The 17152-nt window shown below is 40.4% G+C and overlaps 1 protein-coding gene across 1 annotated transcript in view; it reads right to left on the bottom strand.

Annotated features, from left to right (window-relative positions):
• RAD21 (RAD21 cohesin complex component) overlaps positions 1-13656 on the bottom strand; it is a 29420-nt gene extending 15764 nt beyond the window's left edge. The window contains exons 1-2 of the mRNA XM_027561280.1: positions 13454-13656; positions 5921-6095 (exon numbers count right to left, since the gene is read on the bottom strand). Of these exons, the coding sequence (XP_027417081.1) occupies positions 5921-6064 (144 nt within the window). The 5' untranslated portion in view covers positions 6065-6095; positions 13454-13656. The remainder of the gene's footprint in view (positions 1-5920; positions 6096-13453) is intronic.
• Between the last annotated feature and the right edge of the window lie 3496 nt (positions 13657-17152).

Here is a 17152-nt window from a genome sequence, read left to right as displayed (position 1 = left end):
TTTCTCACCTGTAAATTTCCTGAGTATACACGAGAACAGACTGACAGAAATCCATGAATGAACATGGATGTGAATGTAGCTATTAATGAATGTAGCTATTAAGCAAGTATTAAGGCAACCCATGAAGTGTTACCATTAGCACATTAAGTATGTGACACTTTTGGATGCCAATCCAGAGTCACTGCTCCCTGTCAATTAACTGAACTCTGATTTTATGTGGGAAGTGAACATCCCCAGACTTGAAAGATGACAGTCTCGTTCATCTGTGCTGATGCTTGTTTCTGAGTGGGCATATAGCCTAGTTCAACTAACAAGGAGTATTAACTAGGTCAGAGAATTCTGAGACTTTCCCAATTAAAAATACAAAACAAAAATTTCCACAAAAAAACTGAACACTCTCTTCCTTCTCCCCTCCTGTGCTGTGAGCAGGTGGGGCTTACAGCTGCTTGCAGTAGCCCTGTAACCACAGGGCACAGGCGTGAAGACAAGGACAAGAAGCCAACAAACTAAGAAAGATGAGTCTAGGTGAGTCCTTGCATGACATGTTTTAACTGCTGAACCAATCCTAGATCTTCCTACTTCTAAAACTTCTAGTTAAACAAGACCGCTAATTTCCTGTCTAAGCCCCTTTTAGTTTTTATTACCTGACTGGAAAGCATCAGATCAGATCAGTTGCTCAGTCGTGTCCAACTCTTTGCGACCCCATGAATCTCAGCACGCCAGGCCTCCCTGTCCATCACCAACTCCTGGAGTTCACTCAGACTCACGTCCATTGAGTCAGTGATGCCATCCAGCCATCTCTGGCAGCTAGCATCGTTCCTTCCAAAGAAATCCCAGGGCTGATCTCCTTCAGAATGGACTGGTTGGATCTCCTTGCAGTCCAAGGGACTCTCAAGAGTCTTCTCCAACACCACAGTTCAGAAGCATCAATTCTTCGGTGCTCAGCCTTCTTCACAGTCCAACTCTCACATCCATACATGACCACAGGAAAAACCATAGCCTTGACTAGACGGACCTTTGTTGGCAAAGTAATGTCTCTGCTTTTGAATATGCTATCTAGGTTGGTCATAACTTTCCTTCCAAGGAGTAAGCGTCTTTTAATTTCATGGCTGCAATCACCATCTGCAGTAATCTTGGAGCCCAGAAAAAAAGTCTGACACTGTTTCCACTGTTTCCCATGACGTGGTGGGACCGGATGCCATGATCTTCGTTTTCTGAATGTTGAGCTTTAAGCCAACTTTTCCACTCTCCTCTCTCACTTTCATCAAGAGGCTTTTGAGTTCCTCTTCACTTTCTGCCATAAGGGTGGTGTCATCTGCATATCTGAGGTGATTGATATTTCTCCTGGCAATCTTGATTCCAGCTTGTGTTTCTTCCAGTCCAGCGTTTCTCATGATGTACTCTGCATATAAGCTAAATAAACAGGGTGACAATATACAGCCTTGATTTACTCCTTTTCCTATTTGGAACCAGTCTGTTGTTCCATGTCCAGTTCTAACTGTTGCTACCTGACCTGCATACAAATTTCTCAAGAGGCAGATCATGTGCTCTGGTATTCCCATCTCTTGAAGAATTTTCCACAGTTTATTGTGATCCACACAGTCAAAGGCTTTGGCATAGTCAATAAAGCAGAAATCGATGTTTTTCTGGAACTCTCTTGTTTTTTCGATGATCCAGCGGATGTTGGCGATTTGATCTCTGATTCCTCTGCCTTTTCTAAAACCAGCTTGCACATCAGGAAGTTCATAGTTCACATATTGCTGAAGCCTGGCTTGAAGAATTTTGAGCATTACTTTACTAGCGTGTGAAATGAGTGCAATTGTGTGGTAGTTTGAGCATTCTTGGGCATTGCCTTTCTTTGGGATGGGAATGAAAACTGACCTTTTCCAGTCCTGTGGCCACTGCTGAGTTTTCCAAATTTGCTGGCATATTGAGTGCAGCACTTTCACAGCATCATCTTTCAGGATTTGGAATAGCTCCACTGGAATTCCATCACCTGCACTAGCTTTGTTCATAGTGATGCTTTCTAAGGCCCACTTGACTTCACATTCCAGGATGTCTGGCTCTAGGTGAGTGATCACACCATCGTGATTATCTGGGTCGTGAAGATCTTTTTTGTACAGTTCTTCTGTGTATTCTTGCCATCTCTTCTTAATATCTTCTGCTTCTGTTAGGTCCATACCATTTCTGTCCTTCACTGAGCCCATCTTTGCATGAAATGTTCCCTTGGTATTTCTAATTTTCTTGAAGAGATCTCTAGTCTTTCCCATTCTGTTGTTTTCCTCTATTTCTTTGCACTGATTGCTGAGGAAGGCTTTCTTATCTCTCCTTGCTATTCCTTGGAACTCTGCATTCAGATGCTTATAACCTTCCTTTTCTCCTTTGCTTTTCGCTTCTCTTCTTTTCACAGCTATTTGTAAGGCCTCCCCAGACAGCCATTTTGCTTTTTTGCATTTCTTTTCCATGGGGATGGTCTTGATCCTTGTCTCCTGTACAATGTCACGAACCTCCGTCCATAGTTCATCAGGCACTCTGTCTATCAGATCTAGTCCCTTAAATCTATTTCTCACTTTTACTGTATAATCTTAAGGGATTCTTATGAAGTTTAGAGTTATAAATTCTTACTTAAAACTGTAATAAATTTCTGACTAAATCTAAGACATATCCGATGATGAATCTCTTACCCAATTAAAACACTGCTCTTAACCGAAAAATGAGACTCTCCCTTTATGGTTTGCCTTAGGAAATTTGAAATTAATAATCACTACGCCTAATTCTTCATGTGAGAAAAAAAGGAGGCAAAAAACTCAACCATGGTATGCCATTATCTTGTCCAGAATTAGCAACTTTTAGAAGGTGGTGCACAGAAAACAGAGTAGTGGTTACCTTAGAAGAAGGGGATGGGGGAGAGGCAAAGGGGTAAAGGGATCAACTGCATGGGAATGGATGGAAACAAAACTTTAGGTGGTGAGCACGTTGCACGGTATACAAAAGTTGAAATAAAAAACCTATTATATAATGTTATAAATCAATATTACCTCAAAGTAAAGTACTTAAAAATGAAGATAATAGTTTAAAAAAAGGTAGTGTTTGGACAAAGGCTTTCTTTCTTTCTAGATTAGTTTGGTTCATAATTTAGTCTAGAAGGAGGTAAAATGAGATGTGGAATTTTTGCTTCCGAGCTTGCTCATTATTAAGCGTGTGGGTGTGATGAAGAACACAGGCTATATACATCCAAGGACAGCTCTACAGGGGCTAAGAGGGACCGTGCCAACCAGAGCGGGGGAAGGCATGGAGTTCTGAGTGTACCATCTGTCTGACACTTGTTCTAAACCACTAAATCAACATTTCCCCGCCAGAACTGCACAATGAGAACACACATTAGAAATTTTTAGGTCATTTCACCCTGTGGAGGTATCTATTGTGATACATTCTATCACAATAAACCAAAATCAAAGAAAAACAGATTTAGAAAGGATTTTAAAGTTATAAGTGTCCCTAATGGCGTACAAAATACTCTGCACGTATCATGAAAAAATGTGTTTTTTTAAAAGCCAAATCAGCTTCAGTATTTGCTTATGGATTTTGTTAAAGATTAGCCACACATATCTATTTCCAGAAAAGAGTTCAATTTCTCCTTTCTCCATTTACTAATTCAGTAAGCATACCTATAAAAACAAAACATTTCTCAATTTGACCAGCAGTGCACACTGGTACAACTTCCCCATAGAATACATTGTTAATGCATCAGATATCTTAAAAATAAGTATGTCACCTGTTCCAACAATCATATTCCTAAAACATCAACATTAAAGAAAGACACAGAACAAAAGATTTTACAAATAACGGTTACCAAATGGTTGTTTTTTAAAGAGGAAAATAAAAACTTATAATCATACCACTTAAAGCAATCTTTAGTAATATTTTAGCGTGCCTTCTAGGCTTTTATATGTGCATACACACAATTTTCCTTTTTGTGTGTGTATGTGTACCTAAAACTGCATATTGTTTTGTAATGAGCCTTTATCCAGGAAAAGCTCTGTCTATAGTATTATTGTAATTTTTAATGGCTGCATTAAAAGACCAGAGCAATTCAGAAAATTTGGGAAAAACTATGGATTAGCTCCCTCCTTTCAAAAAATGCAGCTGGGAAAATAAATCATGCACAATCACAACTATAAATTACAAGTCCATTATCCTTTATCTGAAGTCCTAGGGGTCAAATGTGTTTTGGAATTCAAAGCTTTTTTGAATATTATGAAGTTAATGCAGTACGCATGCCATTTATCAAAACATTCCCAGAAGTGTCTACAACAGCCCCCCCTCACCCCCAATCATACACATTAGTGTTTCTGCAGTGAATTTATGAAAACACAAATGACCTCACTTCAATTACAGTCAAGTGTGTTTCTGGGTTTTCCTGTGTATTTTAAGTTCTGTGCGCAAGACACTATGACACTGTACAATACAACTGCTAAAATGATGGCAGAGTTATGAACAGAGCTTTTCCTGAACGCAGTCTTGTAACAAAACACACAATGCAGTTTTTGTATACATTCATTAAAAGGGAGAAAAATTACATGTGTAACCCACGCACCCATGAAGGTCTAGAAGGCATACCAAAACACTGAAGGTTTCTCTAGGTGGTAGAACTAAAGGTCACTTATTTTCCCATTTGCAGAAAGTTTTCTAATTACTATTGTCTTCGAAATAATAAAACATCTTTAACACCAACAAATTCTACATTAATAACTCTAAAACTGGCTGAAATTCCATAGAAACTTTATAACGTACTCTAATTCCAAATCAAACTTTCACTTCTCCCCTGTAAAACATCTTTCCATATAACTTTTCTGAACAAGTCTCTGCTACATCCCAGCTTTATTCCTGGATCCTCTTGCTCTTTCAGCAATGAAGAACTACTCTCATTTAACTGTCAATTCTAATAGCTCCCAATGCTGATCCAGAGATCTGGAATCTTTAAAAACAGGGAAACTGGTAGATGTATGTGTATATGCATATGTAAAACTACAACATCCAGGAGAGGACCTTTAAAACACAGACGTAATATATGTATACAAAAATTACATTCAAGGACTATACCTTTATTTTGAGATTAGCCCTTCATACATTTTTTATATCAACCTGTTTGTTCCTCAATGAAATGCTAATGATGTCAGTAGCTCTGTGTCTGTGTGTTTTAATGGTCCTTCGTTGGCAACACAAAAAACATGTATTAAGGCATACTATTTGTGAAATCCAAGGGTGGAAACCACTGCTTCAGAAGTTTCAGAGGATATCAAGAAAATTTCTAGAAACAGAGCAGCAAACAAAGCAGATAAGGTTAGGACATTCCCAAGCCTTCCATTCTAGTGGCACACAGTAATTAAATATTTAGGGAAAGTGCATGGCCAAGTACAAAAGTTCTATGATGGGGAAAAGGTTTGTATCTTCAAGAAACAGCAAGCAGGCTTGTGAAGCTGAGGCGGAGCAAGTGTTCTGGACACTGTCCACCATATGGATAAAGTAGTTAGATCTGGCTCCTGTAAAATTTTCCAAATGATGGGTCTTTATTTTGAAAACTTTATATAAGTTCTATAAATCCCTCAATCAAAAACACCTATACACATATTTAGTACAAAAACATCTAGAAAGTCAAATATAAAATATTTGGGTACTGCTAGACCATGCTTATCTGTCATTAAAAGGCAAATGAAAATTATCTTTGTACTCACAACAGAATTTTTAGAAACAGAATTTTTAGAGAAGAGAGTATCAAATTGAAACTCTGGCTAATTTATGGATTTTCTTTACCCTCAATATACACAGATGCCTGCCTAAGAAATCGTTTTTACAGAATTCTATTTCACACATCAGTGAACAATCCACAAAGTAATAAAAACATCAACATCAAACATACCTTTGGTGAGATGATACTCTCCACACTGCTCTCTAAATTACACTCAAACACATGGGCTTTGGTTAGCTTCTTATCCCAGTGGGCCGCAAGCCAAATTTTGGCCAGCGGCCCTCTTTTACTGAGGACAAAATGTGCGTAGAACATTGTTCTGGTTGACTATGGAACAGGACGAAACCTGAGGGGGAAGAAAAATTAACACAAATGCCACATGAGAACCGAATTATCAAGATGTACAAGAAATCAGGCTTCCCTGAAAGCTCAGTTGGGAAGGAATCCACCTGCCATGCAGGATACCCTGGTTTGATTCCTGGGTCGGGAAGATCTGTTGGAGAAGGGATAGGCTACCCACTCCACTGTTCTTGGGCTTCCCTTGTGGCTCAGCTGGTAAAGAATCCAACTGCAATGAGGGAGACCTGGGTTCAATCCCTGAGTTGGGAAGATCCCCTGGAGAAGGGAAAGGATGCCCACTCCAGTATTCTGGCCTGGAGAATTCCACGGACTGTATAATGGGGTCTCAAAAGTGTCGGACATGACCGAGCGACTTTCACAAAAAATCTGAAGTTTCCTTTTAAATCTGAGAACTATGTATGAAAGGCTCAAGTGAAGTAGAGTATAAATTAAAAAAACAAAGAAAACAAAAACCTATTGTTTAATTTTGATAGCATTAAGAAAAAGACTGCTCCCCCCATACTAAGGTGAAAAGGGGACAAAGGTCAGATCACTTTCATGCCACACTAATCTGTATTGGAACAGAATTAACACTGGATGGAACTTCAAAAAGGGTAGGTTTTCTGGTGACAATTTTTACTTACAGTGAAAAAACGTTTTTATCTTACAATAAAAGTGCTAGTATGTTTTTTCACTGTAAGTAAAAATTGTCATCAGAAAACCTACCCTTTTTGAAGTTCCATCCAGTGTTAATTCTATTCCAATCCAGATTACTAACTGTTAAAGTAAGAAGTAAGTTTGCTTTTGGCCAAAAGTTAGAAAATTTATTCCTCATGATAAGAAAAAAATGTCCAGGAAGAAAAACACTCAAGCACAGATATTAATCAATGAGGAAATTTCCATTTTAGAACCCCATTTAAAAAATGAGATTCTCAGCCAAATGCATTACACAATAATTGCTACCTCATGTCAAGCATTTTACATTTCACCAAGTTGATAAGTAAGTGGGTTGGCCCCATTTCACAAGTGAGTAGTTTAGAAAAGCTGAGCCTTAAAAAGAAGCATTACCTAAGTTTTCTCAACTCAGGAATTTGGAAAGCACTTGCCCTCTTATAATTTAAATACTAAATCGAGAACAATGATACAGTATACAATTCATCGTGACTGAAATATTCTTAGTAGAAATACAAGTATGTTATTTTCCTTTTAGTAATCTAATGTATAAATACTAAGGCAAAAAAACAGCCTGAAATACTCAAGCTCAGAGAATACATGAACTGTGTAAAACTGTAATTTCCCTTATACCATGTAGTTTTTCTTTTCCACAGATTGTTAAAAATCTTTCACCAAATGAATTCCTATTTTTTTCGAAAATGTCCGTAACTGGAAAAAGGTAAGTCATACTTCTACAGAAAGCATGAAAAGTAAGTAAAATTTTAAAACTTATTTCACACCTATCCCTTGCTCCCTACCATTCCTAAATTCTGGGCAAACACCAAATCTTCTTTAAACTTTATCATTTTGAGAATGTTACATAAAGGGAATCATTCAGTATCTGACTTTGGAATAGCTTTTTGGATTCAGCATCATGTTAAAACATCTATCAAGGTGTTTGGTGCATTTATTAATAGTTTGTTTCCTTTCGACGCTGAGTAGCCTTCCCTGGGACGGGTATGGTACCACAATTTGCTTAGCCATTTTACCTATTGAAGGACATTCGGTTGTTTCTAAGTTTTTTGACGATTTCAAATAAAGCTGCTATAAATACTTGTGTATACAGACTTTTGGTGAATATGAGTTTTCACTTTCTAAGACAAATAGTCTGAGCTGTAACTGGACAGCACAATGAATATTCCTTTAATTTTTAAAGAAACTTTAACACTGCTCCTATCAAAATTCTAGTGAGGCTTTTTAAAATAAGCTACCAACAAGATTTTTCTAAAATTCATAAGGAGAGGCAAAAGACCTAGAATAACTAAAACTAATTTGAAAAACAAAAACTGTGAAGACTCATTCTACCCAATTTTAAGACTTATTTTAGAGGTATAATAGTCAATTACTGTATAGTCAGAAAGACACACAAATCAATGGAACAGAGGAGAGAACACAGTAATATATCCACACAATTAAGTCCAACTCATTTTTCACAAAGGTGCAGAATTTAAAGGAGGTAGTCTACTACTTTTTGACAAATGACACTTCAGTGATTAGATATCATCCCACAGGCAAAACAAACAACAACAAAAACATAAAACCCTCAACCCAAATCTCACCCATTATATAAAATTACAGACTTAAATACAGAACTATAAAATTTTAAAGGGGAAAAAGAAAACCACAAGAAAACACCTTTAACACCTAAAGCTTCGTAAGAATTTTTAGACATCACACCAAAAACACGTCCCATAAATTTTAGGGGAAGAACCTATTATGAAGGAACCCACTGAGGATGCAAAGACAAGACAGAAAATGAGAAAACATATGTGCAAGCCACATATCTGAAAAAGACCTGGATCCAGAGTATAAATAAAGAACTCTCAAAACTAAAGAGTTAAAAAAAAAAAAAAATCCAACTAGAAAAGGGGGGTGGATTTCAAGGAAGAGAATATACTGAAGGCAAATTAAGAACAAGCTCAGCACTGCTAGTTAAGAAAATGCAAATTAAGACTCACTGAGATATCACTTCACACCTCTTTTAAGAGCTAAAATAAAAAATAACAGCAACAGCTCATGCTGGTGAGGGTACAGAGAAGCCGCATATCTCATAAATGGCTACTGGGAATGCAAAATTTCCTTTTGAATTAGCTTAAGAAAAAAAGATCCAGACTAAATTTGAATTTTCATGATTTCACAAAGGGACCCTAACTTTAAATAACTTTGCTTACTGTACTTTCAATTAAAAACTGTGCTCATTCTTTGCAGTAAGGTACAGAAAATACATATATATCAAACATATTCCAGGCAAGAGATTTCACGCCTGTCAAAAATGTTTGGGAGGGTGGTGGTACAAGAGTAATCAGGTCAGGTCTGCCTCATCTTGATGCCAATAATTTGATGGAATTTTCATTCTCTGAAGTAGACGCTTTCAGGGGATCATTAATTCACACTAGGAAAAATTTTTCAAAAGAAAAAATAGGCTTCATCAACTGCCTAAAGTTGTGAAGTTTTTCTTGCACATGCGGAGTTAAGAAAAGAACTAAAGAAGAATTCAGGTCACCCTAAAGTAAAAGGACTAACCCCCCCCACCCCCCAATCAAAAAAACAAAAGAACAGCACCTCAAGTGTACCCTATACCCTAGTAAATCAAAATATGCTTCCCATAATCAAAAAGAGCCCCCTATGTTGTAGCACTTCTACTTCGAGCCTTAAAGTTTGTTAGCATAAAAATCAGGCTGCCTCTATAGCATTATAAATATAGTCCACAGGATTTTGCTGAAATCCAATATGGCTTTGAAATGTTACTAAAAACACTGACTTAGAAATATAGTCACTGTTACGCACAATAAGCCCCAAGTTTTACTACAGAAGATAGTCATGTTCCAAATAAGTTAAAAGAACTCTTACTATTTAGCTCCTACAACACTCTGCTGCAGTCAAATACTAAATATGTATTTAATGAAAATGAAATATACCAAGTGATCTCATAATTGATACATGTAAAAAATTTTGGAAATTTTAGAAATTGAAACTGGCATGTCTCAACAGGTGTCAGTAGCTCACAGCCAGCACTTCAGCTGCTGGTTAAGAGTTCCATGCTTAAAATATCCCAGCTATGTCCAGGCAAAGATTCCTAAACAGATGCTTTCTTGGCATTGGATGGGGAGTAACTAAAGCAGAGTGGTGCTAAAATTAATCTGGGAAACAATTAGCAACAGGAAATCACCTTAATAACTAAAGGAAGCCTGATGGACAGTAGTGATCAACTACTGGCTTATATCTAAATAAGAGTAAAATTTGATCATCCTCGCCTTTTGCAGCATTTCTTTCCCTTACTGATACCAAACCTTTAGCCTGCCCCCCACCCCCACAAAAAAAGGTTGATTAAAAGTTCTCAAGATTCTAAATTTTGGAAATCCCTTACAATAGATCTTAGCAGAAAGCCTACATTTCTGCTTACCAGAAACATAGCTTACCAATTTCATAATTTCTCAATTTTTTTCTAAAGCAGCAAACAACTTTTAAAAACTGATCCTAAAAAGTAATGTAAAAAATCTGATATGAAACGGCAGACTAGTATTTAGGAACATATTCAGGAATGCAAAAAATGGCAATTTAAGATATTTCAAAAAAACCAAAGTCAAATTACAGCTCATGTTTCTACAATGATGTTAAATCATTCTAATATTTCACTCATCTGTTAGAAAGCAGGGCAAGATAGTGGCTGTATAAATTGGTATGCCCTCTTTGAAGGGCAATTTGGCAAAATCTTATACTCTCCAGCCAGAAACTGGGCTTCCATTAATAAGCCAAAGGTATACTTGATGTATAATAATGATAGACCAAAAATTAAACTTACTAAGCTCTAAGGATTTTATGTGTCCATCCTCTTCATGACAGTCTTAGAAGATAAATACTGGCCCATTTTATAGACCAAGAAAGAAAAGGAGAGGTATAAGGAACTTGGCAAAGGTCACCAGTATTCAATGCAAATGCAGCTTGAACTTCAGAGCCCACAAGTCTAACTGTTTTGTTGCCTTGCCAGCTTGACTACAACAAAAGTATTAGAAAAAAACCTACCTAGCCCCTAAGACGGAGAAAGCAATGGCACCCCACTCCAGTACTCTTGCCTGGAAAATTCCACGGACGGCAGGGCCTGGTAGGCTGCAGTCCATGGGGTCTAAGAGCTGGACACAACTGAGCAACTTCCCTTTCACTTTTCACTTTCATGCCTTGGAGAAGAAGTGGGGACGCACCCCACTCCAGTACCCTTGCCTGGAGAATCCCAGGGACGGCGGAGCCTGGTGGGCTGCCATCTATGGGGTCGCACAGAGGTGGACACGACTGAAGCAACTTAGCAGCAGCAGCAGCCCCTAAGAAGTGATTTTAAGCAAATCAATACAATCATGCAATAGAATTCTATGCACTCTCAAAACGATGATAAAGTATTGAAAAAGAGAATTCTCTCTATACGTGTATGTTAACACGCACTTGCAGGAGCATAAAATACCTGCAGAATGAAAACAGAACTGATGAAACTGGTCACCTTTGAAAAGTAGGTCGGGTGAGAAAGGCCGGCCTACCCTTCTGCACTGACGGGCTTTTTTTTTTAACATAAGGCATATACAAATGTCACCTATTCAAAGTAAAAACAATTCTATTGAGAGTGCTTTTCCAGTCACTAGTGAATTAGGCTGGTTATTCTGTGGTGTTCATTTTTCCTAACCATAAAAAACTGGAAGGTGGAAATTCAGTGATTACTAACCTTGGAAAACATCAATATCTAACTCAGGTAAGAATGAACTGTCTTCTAGGGGGTGTTTGGGGGGAGGGTCTCCAGAACAAAAGGTATTTGCAATGCTAACACAGTAGAGCTGCGTCCCTTTTGATACTAAAGATCTCTGAAGGAGCGTTTTACAACCAGATAGTCCTAGGTTCAAGTTCAGCTCCCTCCTTAGCTGTTCTGTAACTGTTAAAAGTGATTTAACATGTGAGTCTCAGCCTTCTCAGCTCTAAAATGGGGATGTTTCCCAAAAAGGATTTTGAGAATTAAAACATCATACCCAACACAATGCCTTTATAGACGCAGTTACTCTGGGAAAAAATCTCCTCCAGAATATACAGAAGTTATCAAGATCATGCCTAACAACTCTGATATCACAACATTTAAACATAAAACACAAAATCTTCATTTTCAACATCAAGAACTTTCCTTTCTGTACCAAATTATAAGAGAGAAAACTCAGAATCTTTGTGCTCCAATAAATTGGAACTCACCAAGAGAATCTCATCCTTAAGAAGTTAATTCTAGAGTGCAGTAATGTGTTGCCTCTAAACACAAAAAAGGTGAAGATTATGCGCTACCAGCATAATTGACTTGTATATAAAAAGCACAAAGTCCACCGAGTTATTCACTACTGTCACCTCATCTGCAAACTCTTAAATAATTTAATCACTGGATATGGCACAGGTCCCCATCAACGTCTTTTTAAAAGTAATTGATTAGCAGCCTCCAACAACAGCAAAGAAATTTAATGACCCTGCAACTTCAAAAAACTTCCCCAATCTGTCTTCAACATTCTGCACAATCACACAGCTCACTGGCATTGACATTCATTGGAAGAAAACAGAAATTTATTTTCTGGAATTCAATGATTACTCTAAACAGCGTAAGGAGAGCAGATGTTAAACTTTGGCTTGCAAAGAGAAGCCGATAAACACTAGCCTTTACCAGAAACCCTTAAAAACACAAGCGCGTTTTGAACGCTGGAAGCCTATCTATCCAATCCAAAGGTGGCCAAACCCTCCAGCATTTCCCTCTTTGAAGAAGGTCGCGAAGTCTGGCAGCACAGCTCGACAGTGTCACCACTAAACTATTACAGATCCTTCTCAAAGCCTTTCTCAGTGAGGAAAAAAACACCTCCTATTTGTCAGAAACACACACCTCCCTCCCAAACACAACATTCAATATCCTCAATCTCCAGGAAAAGTCTGGGAGGAAAACCAATTATGCTAATTTCCCAAGAATCAGAGGCAACTTCCCTTGGTCGCGTTTTCTATTGGTCTAACATTTGCTATCCCCATCGTAACCATTTTCCTTTTAAAAAAAAAAAAAAAAAAAACGGGGAAAGGGGGAGCAGCAGCAGTCCCCGGCTGGGGGGCCCGCCGCATCCTCCGGGCCCGCGTGTCTCCGATCCCGGCACCCGCGCGCGAAAGACGGTTGCGGCCCCCCGGAGCTGGCATCGCGGGCTATCGCCGCCTCCCGCCCCGAATCCCGCGTCCTCCCAGACAGCCATTTTCACCCGAGGAGTAGGCGGCCCGGTCCGAGAGCGGGCTCGTTCAAACCTCCTCCTCGCCTTCCGCGGCCCAGGCTTTCCCCTGCTCCCCGAGGGACCCGCCGAGTAACGGCTCCTCTGGCCTAGAAACAGACCTGGACCATTTGTTACCTAACAAGAGACGATGCGGGCCCAGAAGGCGCGGGTCCCGGCCGACGGCGGGCCTGGGGCCAGGGACCCGGGGCGGGCGGCGCTGCCGTCCCGCAGCTCAGAAGAGAGGCAGCACGGCTCCGTCCCGGGGCGCGGGCTGTGCCGCGGTCTCCCTCGTCCTCCCTCCCCGCTCCGGAGTCCTGCTCCCCGACGGCAAGACGGCGGGGAACGGGTGGGGGGGGGGGAAGCTGGAGCAAAAGAAGGGGTCGGCCGATTATCTTACCTTGCTCTCCGCCGGGAGTTGGGCGGGCTGGGTGGCCTGGGGAGGGGAAAAGGGTCGGGGAGGGGGCGGGGAAAGGGAGGGGAGCCCTAGTGCGGTGTAGCTTCGCAGCAGCTCCCGCTGCCGCCACAGCCGCCGCCTCCTTTTCCGATTCACTCAAACAAACAAGATGGCTGCCGTTACGCCGCGGCTCTTCCTGCCGCCCAAATCCTCGGTTCAAATCGGCAGGATGTTTACGGTCAAAAATGGCACCTGTGCGCCTGCGCAGCGAGCCTAGGACCCAAAAGGAGCGACGCAGGCGCAGCGACCATTTCCTTTTCCTAGGAACCCGCCCTCTGGTTAAGCAGCCCCGGACTGAGCAAGCGCAAAGGGAATTCTCTTGCTAGAGGGTCTTCTAGTTTCGCGACACTGGCAAGTGGCTCACGCACAGTGCTTGCCACTGAAGCGCTAATTGGATTCAGTTTTATTCTTTGGCTTATTTTAAAGGGGAAAAAAAGACAACAACTTGTCTCTGTGCAGTTTTATGTGCCCCTGACACATTCATTTTAATGATTCTGTAGCAACTAAGGTAGCATAAAACCATTATATAAGTTATTTAAAATGTAGGGGTTCATTCATTCATTCAACCTATATTTATAGACGGTCTTCTCTGAAACACATGCTAAGGTCTGGAATCTAATGACTATATGAGATAATATCTGCCTAAGTGCTATTTCCCAAAGTGCTTAAGAAAATACAATGGTCTTGCTCCCGCCTCCTGCTCAAGCTTCTGGCCCCTCTACCTCACTGTGCTCCAGTCACTCCGCCTTTTAAAGTACCAAATGCACTACGAACGCTCCTGCCTCACGATTTTTGCACTCGCTGGCCCCCGTGCTTAGAACAGTCTTGCAATTCCATCCCTTCCCCTTTTGTCTGATTTCTTTTGCTTTTAATTTAAAAATGTTTTATTGGAGTATAGTTGATTTTCAATGTTTTAGTCTCAGGTATATAGCAAAGTGAATCAGTTATACACACACACAGTCTATCCACTCATTGATTCTTTTCCTAAATAGCCATTACAGAGTATTGAGTAGAGTTCTCTGTGCTTCAGTAGGTCCTTATTATTTTATACATAGTAGTGTGTATATGTCAATCCCAGTCTTTCCATTTATCCCCCACCCTCTTACCCCCTGGTTACCGTAAGTTTGTTTCCTACATCCCTAACTTTATTTCTGCTTTGTTAGATAATCTCACACATCTTAGTTGAAAAGCCACCTCAAGAGTCTTCCCTGATCCTCTGTATTATGTAGGATAACACTATTACTATAAGAAAAGGTCTTCATCCTGCCCCAAACTTAAGGGCTTTACAACAAGGCCCTGCCAGTTTCTGCTTGTATGACCATGAGTAAGTAACAGCCTCTCTCTGTGCTTTTGGTTTATCACCTGAGAGGATTGTTGCGAGGATTCATGAATTAATATGTGTAGAAGATTTTGGAATGCCGCATGGCCTGTTACAAGTAATCTAAGTTTTATTACTGTCTTCATTATCATTATCAAAATTATTCTCCCCTATAATTTTTTCCCCCTAATGAATGTCACCCTGAGCTAGACATAATGCTCCAAGCCAGAGGAGGAGAGTAGGATCATCATCTTTGGATGTGGACACCTAGCGCTTTTAATCCAGCCCAGTTGTGTGCTAGTTTTTCAACTGCCCTGGGCCCTTCCAGTGTTTTCACACTATACAATACAACTCACTTTTCACTTTCTTGTGTTGTAGCAACAGGTGGATAAGAAAGTGAGCAGCTTTCTCCTCCACTTATTCTGGGTCACCTGATTTTGGCTTCGGGCAGGGTTCAACTCACAAGCTGGAGTCCATTAGCCTAGTGGTCATGGCAGCAGGAACTCAAAGCTTCATCAGGTGACCCCTATTTTAGCTGGGCAATGTTTTTATTTCTTATTTTTTAATGGGGAGTTTGACTACTGGAAAAAACATAACCTTGACTAGATGGACCTTTGTTAACAAAGTAATGTCTCTGCTTTTTAATATGCTATCTAGGTTGGTCATAACTTTCCTTCCAAAGAGTAAGCGTCTTTTAATTTCATGGCTGCAATCACCATCTGCAGTGATCTTGGAGCCCCCCAAAATAAAGTCAGCCACTGTTTCCCCATCTATTTGCCATGAAGTGATGGGACCGGATGCCATAATCTTCGTTTTCTGAATGTTGACTTTTAAGCCAACTTTTTCACTCTCTACTTTCACCTTCCTCAAGAGGCTCTTTAGTTCCTCTTCACTTTCTGCCATAAGGGTGATGTCATCTGCATATCTGAGGTTATTGATATTTCTCCCGGCAATCCTGATTCCAGCTTGTGCTTCTTCCAGCCCAGTGTTTCTCATGATGTACTCTGCATATAAGTTAAATAAGCAGGGTGACAATATACAGCCTTGACGTGCCGCTTTTCCTATTTGGAACCAGTCTGTTGTTCCATGTCCAGTTCTAACTGTTGCCTCCTGACCTCCATACAGGTTTCTAAACAGGCAAGTCAGGTGGTCTGGTATTCCCATCTCTTTCAGAATTTCCCACAGTTTATTGTGATCCACACAGTCAAAGGCTTTGGCATAGTCAATAAAGCAGATATAATGGTTTTCTGGAACTCTCCTGCTTTTTCGATGATCCAGCAAATGTTGGCAATTTGATCTCTGGTTCCTCTGCCATTTTTAAAACCAGCTTGAACATCTGGAAGTTCACGGTTCATGTATTGGAGAATTTTGAGCATTACTAGCGTGTGAGATGAATGCAATTGTGCGGTAGTTTGAGCATTCTTTGGCATTGCCTTTCTTAGGGATTGGAATGAAAACTGACCTTTTCCAGTCCTGTGGCCACTGCTGAGTTTTCCAGATTTGCTGACATATTGAGTGCAGCACTTTCACAGCATCATCTTTTAGGTTTTTCCAGTAGTCATGTATGGATGTGAGAGTTGGACTATAAAGAAAGCTGAGCACTGAAGAATTGATGCTTTTGAACTGTGCTGTTGGAGAAGACTATTGAGAGTCCCTTGGACTGCAAGGAGATCCAACCAGTCCATCCTAAAGGAGATCAGTCCTGGGTGTTCATTGGAAAGACTAATGTTGAAGCTGAAACTCCAATACTTTGGCCACCTGATGCGAAGAGCTGACTCATTTGAAAAGACCCTGATGCTGGGAATGATTGAGGGCAGGCAGAGAAGGGGACAACAGAGGATGAGATGGCTGGATGGCATCACCAACTCAATGGACATGGGTTTGGGTGGACTCTGGGAGTTGGTGATGGACAGGGAGGCCTGGCGTGCTGTCATTCATGGGGTCACAAAGAGTGGGACACGACTGAGCGACTAAACGGAACTGAACTGAACTGAATGGGGACTTTAAGAGGCAATAAGGATAGCTGTTGAAAATCCAAGCTACGTAGGGAAGGGGTGCGAGCACTGTTATTATTTTCAATGTTATTTCCCTCAACCAATACAGATTAAATGTTTAAAACATTTACAGAACTTCTGTGGTGGTCTAGTGGTTAAGAATCTACCTGCCAATGCAGGGCACATGGGTTCGATTCTTGGTCTGGGAAGATTTCACATGCAGTGCTGCCAACTGAGCCCATGTGCCATAACTACTGAGCCCATGCTCTAGAGCCTGTGAACTGCAACTTCTGAGCCCATGCACAACTGCCGAAGCCTGCACACCTAGAG

The sequence above is a fragment of the Bos indicus x Bos taurus genome, chromosome 14, assembly GCF_003369695.1.
Source record: "Bos indicus x Bos taurus breed Angus x Brahman F1 hybrid chromosome 14, Bos_hybrid_MaternalHap_v2.0, whole genome shotgun sequence".
Taxonomy (NCBI): domain Eukaryota; kingdom Metazoa; phylum Chordata; class Mammalia; order Artiodactyla; family Bovidae; genus Bos; species Bos indicus x Bos taurus.
This window is presented reverse-complemented; position numbering and strand designations above follow the sequence as displayed.